Raw genomic sequence first — 11,123 nt, 5'->3', positions numbered from 1 at the left:
CTTCCGCTCCACTTCCCCATACCCCTTTCCCTTTTGTTTTGTTTTCCTCTCCTCTCCCTTCCTCTCCTCTTCTTTTTTCTTTTTTCAGTTTATATTTTAGCCACATTCTAGAGTTTTCCATTTCAGAGTTGAATATGTTCGTTTTCCTTTGGGTATCAAAATACAGAGGCTATGGCTTATGGACACATTAATGACGTTCAGTTGCTTCCTGGTAACTGCTCCATTAATGCCTGTCAACATGGCACCTTCTGGGCGCGTAACCTCCATGCAGTCAAGACAAGACAGCTATCTGAGTGAAATGGAGGCACTTAAAGAACCATTTGCAACCAAAAAAAAAAAAAAAGCACAATGTCAAGATGTTCCCAGATGAGATGCCCTGAGAGATTCATGAAGCTGTAGTAGCTGTAAAGAAATGCAGATGTGACAAGTGGCTGACAGTTGGGTGCTTTGTCTATAATGCCTCTGAACTAGTGGCAGTCACCTTCTTGAAGACGGTGATTACCATTAAGTAACCTCTCCCAAAGAGTGGCACTTAGAGTAACCACTATCAGAGGACATGCAGGATGCCTGATCCTTTCCATTAGTCTCAGAGAAAAAATACCATAGGTCAAGGCTTGTGGAAAAATAATAGTAGATTAATATAATAATAAAACAGATCAGAGAGTCTGAATAAAATAGACTCCAGAGCCTGAAGGTGCTTTGCTGCATTTAATGGTCAAACTGCATTTTGCTAAAGTATTTGGTTAAAGGGACTGAGGCAGGCATTTGAGCTGAAGTAAATCAGGCAGAAGTTGCCTTTGGGTGACTGAAGGGCTGTCACAAAAGCAGCTGTTTGGACTGTTGTACTCTGTCTAAAATATAGACATACTGCTCCCTGGGCATCCCTCTGCAGAGATATTGCTGTGACTATGTGCCTCCCCTCCATCAGTAAACAGCACATTGCTGGTATCAGGATGGTAGCCCCTTCTTAAACATGTAGCCATTATTTTTTCTTAGACCACAAAAATAATATATCCACAGTAAAGCAAATATATGAAGTTTCTCACAACAGTGTTTTTGCCTGAATAATTGCTTCCTCAGCAAATTTTCCCATAATAAAACATGTCCTAATGAGCTACCAGGAGGAGAGGAAGTTCATCACTTAAATATCAGCTTGAGAGTACCGCTCATGTCAGATGGAATAATTAATGACTTGAGAGGGAGCATGGAGCAGCAGTCAGAACCACAACCCTTATCTGTCATTCTGCAGCAGCCCAACTCTGCAGTGTTACTTGATCCATGGAGGATGAGCTGATGACTGGAAGAGATACAGGGATGAAGGGAATGTAGGTAAATTTGGTACATCTCATCTTGATGCACCCAGATTGGTTTTCTACCTGTCACAGAGATGGAAATCATAGAATCAAATAATTGTTTGAGTTGGAAGGGACCATTAAATGTCATCTGGTCCAACCACCATGCAATGAACAGAGCCATCTACAGCTCCATCAGGTGCTCAGAGCCCCATCCAGCATTCTCCACCTCTCTGGGCAACCTGTGCCAGAACTTACACACTAGTTGTAAAAATCTTCTTTATTATATCCAGTCTGAATCTCCTCTCTTTTAGTTTGAAACCATTTCCCACTGTTCTATCACAACAGACCCTGCTAAAGAGTCTGTCCCTGTCTATGCTGAACCTCATGAGGTTCTCCTGTGCCCACTGCTCTAGCCAGTCTAGGTTCCTCTGGATGATACCCTACCACTTAGATGCGTTGACCGCACCACACAGCTTGGCACTGTCCACAAACTTGCTGAAGTACACTCAATCCCACTCTCAATATCATTGATGAAGATGTTAAAGAGCATTGGTTCCAGTACTGACCCCTGAGGGACATCACTCATCACTGATCTCCATGCGAGCATTGATCCATTGACCACCACTCGCTGAGTACAATCTCACAACCAGTAATAATAGCAACAGCCATTGATCTCACAGCCTGTTTTGTCGTTCTGACCAGTGTTCCCTACATGGGTGGCAATGCTAAGACAGCAGACTATTAATGTACTACTAGTGTCAGCCATAGCAAGGAGAACCTGAAACGGCTATATTGGGTAAGACCAAAAAACCATCTTGCCTGGGATCCGATCTATTTCTGGCCTCTTCAGTGTCCTATGATGAGTGCCACAGATTCATTATGTGCTGTGTAAAAAAAAAAACATATCTTTTTCTCTCTTTTAAAATTTCTGCTTGATCAGTTTGTTTGCTGTATTCCAGTACACGTGACACAAGAAGCAATGAATATTATTCACCTTGTCTTGTGCCTTCCTTCCTTAATTGCCCCATATAAGGACGCAAAGCCCATTTAGGTCTTTTTTACAAAACATCATCACATTTATTCCACTATTGTCTTTTTTTTTCCCAAGATTTACATGAGTAGAGTATGAGGGACTCAGGCAGCTGCCAAATGGGTTGCAGGTGACAAGTTTGATTTCCACCTGTGTGCATTCTCTGATGTGTGATTTCTCCTGTGTGCACTGCTCCAGCTGACCAAGCACTGTGCTTCAGTGGCTGTCAACCTACTACAAGCAGTTGTGTTTTACATGTCTGTTAACATTTGCAAATGACTAGCTGCATTTTCCAAAACTCCCCATTAAATGCTAGCTTGAGCATGTTGATCAGCAAGGACAGCTTTGTGTGCTTTGCAAGCGATCCTCAGGTTTCACCCCTGCATCAGAGCCCTATGGTTGCTGGTGCTGAGATTTGAACACCGGGCTTGCCAGAGGCAAAGTGCCCCTGGCATCTGCTGGCCCCTTCTATGGGCTCCACTGCAAGCAGTAACTAAGCTTCTGTGTTGCTGTTGACCTCCCAAGTTAACTTCAGACAACATTATCTGGCAAATCTGATGTATCAAGTTTCAAAGAAAATAGTTTTCCAGCTCAGTCCAGGTCTGATTTCCTTCCAGACAAAGAACAAAACCCTTTGGGAACCCAGCACTGCCTGGAATTAAGGTTAAGTGCAATAAACTTTCCTCTTTACTACCAGACTGAAATATCAGCAAAATCTTTTCTGCTAGGAGTGCATGTCTATCCCCACAGGGTCAGACCAACTCTCTATAACTCATCTTGCATAATTGCAATACAATTTTTGGTGATCAGGGTTGTGTAGGAATCTGAAAAATGGTCTGAAACATTTCATCGAACAGCTGTATGACAGACAAAAGTTTTATTCCAGAAGCAGGTTCTGCACAAAAATCACCTTTCCTTGTATGGATTGAATAAAATTTAATGACAATGTGCATTGGAAATAAATTATAATGAAGCTGGAATAATGTCTTCAGTAAGAATCCCAGAAGCTTCTTCCCCAAGACTGTAACCTCTTCACAGCATGGAAAAATAAATGCTTTCTGCCCAGTGGAAATACAAGCATGAAATCCTATATGCAATTTAGCTGGCACTGCAGAGCACGGTGGTCCCTGCCCCTGGGAATCAAATGAGCAGTGACTGTCTCTGACAAGCAAGTGTCTCTGCTGTGCCCAGAGCCAGGGCTGGTCTAGACTTGGCTCAATGTTTAGCTTCAGTGCAGGGCACCAAATCTCAACAAAAGTTATCCCACTTATGGTGAGCCCTTGCAATGCCTTGTATGGGGGTGACCAGCTGGGTTACCAAAAACACTCGATCTGTTGGTCCTGGGGTGGGGACCTGTACACCCTGACCCTTATTGCCATGTTGTTTGATAGATATTTGGGTTCAGCTGTGGATTTGGGGAAACAGAGAAATGGGATCCAAGAGACGATGGGACACTGCCCCCACCCACTGTGTACTCTAGAGTCTTTCAGACACACTCTGGGACAGAAGTGCAGGGGTGAATGTTCGATGTCTACAGAGTGTCCCAGACATGTTTTAGTCATATTTTTAGGAAAAAAAAAGGCCAAATTATTCTGGGAGCCTGCAGCTAGGATGAGGCAGGTTTTTGCAGTGGAGGAGGTGTGTCACACCCACAAGCACGGGTGGCACAAGTGCCCTTTGCCATCAGGGGAACGCTGAGAGCCCCAGTGGTACCCAGCCCCGCAGGGGAGGCACTGATTAATTTAACCCCCTGAGCACCAGCTGCCAGATTTCCTAGAGGAAGAGGAGTTCCCTGCAAGGGCTCTCCCTCCCAGCACAAGTCCTGAAGCCATCAGCATTCAGACAGTTGGGACAGCTCCGGCCGCAGCAGCGTGGTGCTGGAAGAGGCATCGCATCTCATTGCATTGCACTGCGCATCCTCCCACCCCACCCCCTACTGCTGCAGGCTTCCTCCCTGCATCCCTCCATCCTTTCTCCCCCCTCCTCCCCGCATCACTCCCCCTCAGAATCCTCCTTCCTGCATCTCTCCTTCCTGCATCTCTCCTTCCTGCATCCCTCCCTCTGCCATCCCTCCCTCCTGCATCCCTCCCTCCATCCCTCCCTCTGCCTGCGAGGAGCTGCAGACATGGCTCTTAGCAATTTCCTCTTTGCTCAGTGCATCTGCTACTTCCTGGCCTTCCTCTTCAGCTTCATCGTGGTGGTGCCGCTGTCTGAGAATGGCAACGACTTCCATGGCCGATGCCTGCTCTTCACCGAGGGCATGTGGCTCAATGCCAACCTCACCGTGGAGCGGCAGCGCTTCACTGTGCAGGAGTGGGGGCCTGAGGCTGCCTGCCGCTTCAGCATCTTCACCGGGCTCCTCTCTCTGCTGCTGGCTACAGTGCAGGCCTGGCGGACCCTCTTCTTCCTCTGCAAAGGGCATGAGGAGTAAGTACCCGTGGGGAGGGCAGGGGTGCCCACCCCTCCTGCAGACTGGGGCAGGTGGGAGCAGCCTGGGGACCAAACACTGAGCTCTGCACCATCTACTGCCCTGCTAAAGGAGTTAGGGGTGAAGTGGTGCCTTGCCTGCACACACACCCTGCATATATTCCACTTGTGCACAGGGACCCCTCAGGAGGATGCTCTTACACAGGGTTGTGGGGTGGGGGACAGATTTGTTGTTGTCCTTTGGTGACTGGATGCAGCACTCGGCCGTGCCAACCATGGTGGGTATGAAGGTTGCTAAGGGGGATGAGGTGATGCTGGAAAGTACCACCTGCCTTTGTACCACTGCACATCCCTGCAGGAGGAGGCCTTCCCCAGACCTATACTGGGCATGTGACAAATTTCAAAGCAATGTGGCTGTGGCTGTGGAATGAAGGAGGGAGCGGTAGGTTGTTCCACTGTTATTTTTATTCTGCTTTTCTTGTGAACATGGCAACCATTGCAGAGATCAGCTATCGCTTGGTTACAAGTGAGCAGAGCTGAGTGCTGTGTAGCAGCACGGCTGCTCCGGTGGATTGTTTCTCTTTTCAGACAAACTGAAATGCACCCGGTCCTGCAGGAGGAGTAGGGCCCAGTGGTCCAGGCAGCAGATCAGTGGTACCGTGCACAGTGTTTGGCTCTCTGGTCCCTGTCTTACTACCTTTGATACAGCCCTTGGGACAGGTCACCCAGCGAGTGGGTGCTATGGGGTATTCAAGCATCCAATTGCATGGAGGAGGGAAGGAAGGAGAACACATTGGTGGCTGGCTGGACTAGAAAAGCTATGTTTTGTTTACCACAATGAGGGTGAAGTACAAAACAGAAACTTATTTCCATATTAAAACTTACCTTAGAAGAGCTAAGTATAATCATGGACTTAGTATATTTGAATTCATTTTCCTCTGGGCATCACATACCTATTGGGTAGTAGTTGAATCCAGACACATTTTTTCAGCTTTATAATTCAGCACCTGATTTTTTGGGGGAAGAAACTGGCAGTAGAATCCCTACAATAGTGTAATTTGTATTTGGTATTTGGCCTGCTCCCAGATATGTGTATTTAATATTAAACAGATGGGCAGGCCTCTGGAGACTGTCACTTCAGAAGCTGCATTCAGGTTCCTTTGGGCTGAGCAGCAACAGCTGTGTAACTCTGCTCACATCATGCTTCAAATAATTAGGACTGCTACCAACCCTCTTCAGAAGGGTTTGAGTACCCCTTGCCTAAGGAGCAGACTGTGCTCAGTGGCTTGCAGGATGGGAAGGCCATGTGCTTGCTGTCAGCTGTGCTCTGGACCTGGGACCATTCAATGCAACTGAAAGACAGAGGTCCAACTCAGACACTTCACAGGCAGGGGTAGCAAAGTGACTTCTACCTTGAGTGTAAGTGTTTACCATTACAGGGCATCCACTCAATCTGGAATGTCTAGCTGTAATTCTGATGCAGGCAGAAAAATAGGAGAAGAGAGGTAGATCTTCCCATCCCTCTGCCAGGATGCTGTGACCTGAGCAATCTTCATGCACAGTTATAGCGATGGTGATGGTGATGACAATGTTTTTCCCAGTGCAAATCAGGTACAGCACTGAGCTCTGCTTTGTTCAGGAAGTCAGATTCTGGACTTTGGCACCTCCTCTGTGCTGCAAGGTAGCAAGCAGAGTGATAATCATTCCTTTTCTAGAGCTGTTATTAGTTCTAGTGTCAACCTTGGTTTTATTCAAGAGTACAAGTCCACTCTTTTCTGTATGTCAGGCTGGCATAAGCCTGGCCTAAGTTAGATATGAAACCAGGGCAGTGACAATGAACATGCAAAACTGTGGCATGCCCATACCATCCCCATCTGCTCTGGTCTATTGTAAGCCCAGGTGAAACTGAAGAGGAAGAATGGTATTCATGTAAACATTAATCTAGAAGTCGGGTGTCCCAGAACCAAGCTCCCCCTACAATCTGTAAGAGCACATTTGAAATATGACTAATTTAACTTCTTTAACTTCTGGGATGGCATGACTGCCCTTTTGAGAGAATGTGGACAACTCCTTCAGAGCTCCTATTAATCCAGGACCAAACATCCCAGACCAACTGGTAAATGCTGCGTCAACTCATTTTAAATAAGTCCTTATGAGGCCACATACGTCTTACCATGTGCAACTCGCAGAGTGGCTTGGGTTGCAAGAGACCTCAAAGTCCATCTACTTCCAACTGCCTCTGCCATGGGCAGGTTGGCCACCAGAAATTAAGATGATCTAGCCCAAAATATTCCTAAGACTACAAACTCAAAAATACCTTTCAGATTTTAATTTAATGAGAAATCAGGAAAAATAAATGGCCTTTATTTTTATCATTCTCTGGAGTGAGTAGACTCCTTCTATCCCCAGCATAATGAAAGGGGCAATGGTGGGCAATTTGTCATATTCATTCTTATTGAATTGAATACTCTTTTCTTGTGGAGTTGCTAGTCTTTCTGCAACTTAGAATAGGCGTTCAGTTTTTCAATAGTGAGACTTTGCAAATGTCATTTAGCAGCTTCAAGTAGCAAAGGGCTTGGTCAGAAGAATGAGAAAAGGATTAGAAAGTTTTCATTACCTAGAATTCATTGTAGAATCATAGAATCATAGGATGGCCTGGGTAGAAAAGGACCTCAAAGATCATCTTGTTTCAACCCCCTTGCCAAGAGCAGGGTTGCCAACCACTAGACCAGGCTGCCTAGGAGAACTGAGGAGAGTTATGTAGCAAAGTGATCCTCTTTCAGCGTAACCCAGTCATGAGGAAGACTGCCCCACGAGACTGGAAGATGGGTGAGCAATTCCTTATGGCACCACACTGAGCATCTTCACATACCTCACAGCACATGCTTTGGGCAGGCCCTGGTTGCAAAGACTAATGGGGTTGGCGTAAGCTAACATCTGGCTAGCAAAAATAATGTATTGACATCGAAGCCAGAGATATCCCAAGAGAAGATGGCCTGCTCTGCAAATTGCCCATAAAACTGAGATTCGTGTCCTATGATACCAGTACCTTGTGTTACATTGCTTAAAATGATTATAGCTATCAGTACTGTGTTTTATTTTTATTTTTATTTTTATTTTCTCTCCTAGGCAATTTTTGTCCCAATTATCATTTTGGTCATGAAATAATTTAAACTCCAGTTGCTGCATAATTTGAGCTAATGGCATTTATTTTAACAATGGTGATTTTCATCATTACAGCTAATGAAGGCCATTCTGTGTATGAACAATTGCCACTTACTGTTTATGATTTAGAGCCATATCCTCTTACGGAAAAAAAAAAAATCAAAGAAGCTTAAAAATGAGGATAATCTGACTCAAAATCATAATCCATAGATTTTCAATGTATTAGGTGGTCTTAATTAAAGCATAAGCGTTTCAAATGGAAACTGATATCTTTTTGCCTGCTATATACTGCTTAGAGAGACTGCTGATGTTGTGTTTCGGATGTTTATGAGTTACATTTTTCTTCCCTTTTATTACAGCTCTTTCTTTTATGCCTTCCTGAATCTGCTGATCAGCGCCTTTGTGGTGTTTATCACATTTATTGCTAGCACTATAGTGAGCGTAGGATTTAACATGTGGTGTGATGCAATTACTGAAAAAGGAAGCATGCCAAATAGGTTAGTACTAAAGAATATATTTTCTTCTTTTTATTTTTTGTATATGCACAAATGAACGGCATTGGTACAAACTGTAGTTATTACGTGCAAGGTTATCAAAGAGAAAAATAGGGAACTCCAGATTCATTTCATTTGGAACAAAACTAGAAAACCAAGGTTTGTTGCTTTTAGTTCCCTACAAAACAAAGTATGGTTTCTGTGATGTTTCATGGTCTCTTTTAGAGTCATGAACACATGCAAAAGAAAACCAAAAAGTTTCATTTACAAAAGAGATCTGGATTTGGAAATACTTGATGAAGCGAGGAGCGTGGGGCTATGAGTAGGGCAGGGGACTGGGAGACAGGGTCCTGGCAATAAAAAGAAAGAAAAAGCTGACATTTTATGTCATATGATATTGAATGAGTATACTACTTGAAGCATACAATAATATTGCACATTGTCATATGTTGTAAAGTGCCATAGTAAATGTTCTGTTTAGGGCTGCAACGATTAATCGAATTATTCGAATATTCGGTTAAAAATTCAATTACAAAAATTGTCTAATCGAATATTCGGATAAGAACCCAAGATGACCGACAGCACTGAAAAGGACAGAGAAGAGGCTGCAGAAATCAAGCAAGGGATAGAAAGACAACCTCAAAATCCTGGGATTTTTTTCACACCAGTAACAGTCCAAGTTATTTGTAAAATCTGTAGGCAGCCTCTATCTTACCATCAGAGTTCCTTCTCCTTGCTGGAGCATCCAAAACAAAAACACCCATACAATCCCTTCTTCTGAGGCTTTCCCTGATGATGTCAAAAGGTAATGGAGGCTCATACACTTTGTTTCATTGAGGGGTGAAACAGATGAGCTGGGCTGATGCCAGATACGTATAAGTGGGAGGCACGTGGGGAGTGGGAGAACAGGGTTTTGAGTTTAGTGTTTTCATAATAGCTATTACAGTTCCATTTCATGGAAGATTGGTGTTATCACTTACATAATTACACATTGTTTTTTAATAGAAAGTATTTACAGGCTTCTTTTACCCTAGTTATAGAGAAGATTGGCAAGCAACCCAGTTACTGCACCAACTTGTATATCTTTTTGTAGAACTTGTCACTGTGACTGTTGGAAACACTTAGATGTTTCTTTGTTCTATGTTTGATTTGCCTGTCTGAAAATTCTGAAATAACTTTCTTTCTTCTTCCCCACCCCCAAATGCTTTCCTTGGACAGCTGTGAAGAATTACAGGATATAGATCTTGAACTGAACTTAGAAAACTCTGCTTTCTACGACCAGTTTGCTATTGCACAGGTAGGTCAGACTAGGTCATGGTTCTATTCCAGTTCATTTACCATTGGCACATTGATCTGGGATTGTTGGAGCTGAACTACAGTCCTCTGAAATCGATGGGAATGTTTCCACTGACTTCCATGAGTGGTGAATCAGCATAATTGTGAATGGTCACATTTGCATTTCATATTCAAAACACATAGTTTTGAATGCAGGCATGTCAAAATCTGACTCTTACTCATCATGGAAAATCTACTGTTTCTGCAAAGTATGAGCTCTTCAAAGGCTGCAATGCTCTGATGCCCTGGAACCCTACACTGCTGTCAGGAATGAAAACAGAATCAGAATGGCTGACCTGCACAGACTGTGGGCTGTGAGCTTTCTCTTTGTCACCCTAAATTTGGCTAAGCCCATGTAGATACCTTCATATCAGATACACTGAGGAAACCACAATATATTTGAATATATCTCATTAATGACATGGTGCTTAGGAAATGAATGGAAAGCTTCCAAGTCTCTGTATTTGCTCATATAAACCCAGATGAGCATATTTTTGTTTGCAAGTCCCATAGAATAATTCAAAAATATTATTTACTCATGAACTGAGGTAATGGTAAGAATGAGCAGAAATACTTAGGAGACATTCTAAAGTACATAAAACATATAGGATCATACACCTCCATTTACATAATTGTTGCCCTTGTTTACCTAAACTGGCTATTAGAATAAACAGCTGCCCTGCTGTCTAGAAGTGTTTAAATTGTCACTTTTCTTAAAAATAAAAACTGCAATATGTCAAATCTGAAATACAAGGATGCAATTAACCTGTTGCTGTTATCTTTTTTTTCTTTTTTCTGTTGTTGAAGGCATAATGAAATTAAAATGGAATTTCTGCCAGAAAACTTTACTACAAACAGGCATCCTCTGATATAGGGGAGGCCAACAGTCAAGTACCTCTATTAGTAGAAGTGTAGTTATTTGCACAGTTAAACAACAGAGACTAAGTTAGCAACTTACTGCAGATCTGAGGCTTTAAGAACAGATCTCAAATGCCATGCATGTATGAGCCACCAGGCACTAGGGTGTGTTGGATGAAGTTTATCTTTCTTTCTGAATTTATGCTGTTGTGAACTAATAACCCCAGAATGTAACCATTCAATTGATAGTATTTTCTCAACAGCATTCTGAATAGGAATGCCTTAAAATTTGTACTTCTCCACGGATAGCATGATGTTCAAAGGACTCAGGAGAAAAGTTTTGGAAAATGTATTAAAGCGTATGATAACCAAAGAGAAATAATCTCAAGAATTTTAAGATAGCCAGAATGTCGCATACTTGGGAAGTTCAGCAGCTGCATGTGGATTATACAGAATTCTTCATTGTTGTACTGAGTATGACTTTGTTTCACTTTTCCTGAAAAAAACTTACTATTTTTT

General features: G+C 43.1%; 1 protein-coding gene across 1 annotated transcript in view; it reads left to right on the top strand.

Annotated features, from left to right (window-relative positions):
• Positions 1-4,367: 4,367 nt before the first annotated feature.
• Positions 4,368-11,123, top strand: part of TMEM179 (transmembrane protein 179) — a 9,056-nt gene continuing 2,300 nt past the window's right edge. The window contains exons 1-3 of the mRNA XM_003206758.4: positions 4,368-4,752; positions 8,277-8,414; positions 9,630-9,708. Of these exons, the coding sequence (XP_003206806.1) occupies positions 4,451-4,752; positions 8,277-8,414; positions 9,630-9,708 (519 nt within the window). The 5' untranslated portion in view covers positions 4,368-4,450. The remainder of the gene's footprint in view (positions 4,753-8,276; positions 8,415-9,629; positions 9,709-11,123) is intronic.

The sequence above is a fragment of the Meleagris gallopavo genome, chromosome 5 (genome assembly GCF_000146605.3).
Source record: "Meleagris gallopavo isolate NT-WF06-2002-E0010 breed Aviagen turkey brand Nicholas breeding stock chromosome 5, Turkey_5.1, whole genome shotgun sequence".
NCBI lineage: Eukaryota > Metazoa > Chordata > Aves > Galliformes > Phasianidae > Meleagris > Meleagris gallopavo.
This window is presented reverse-complemented; position numbering and strand designations above follow the sequence as displayed.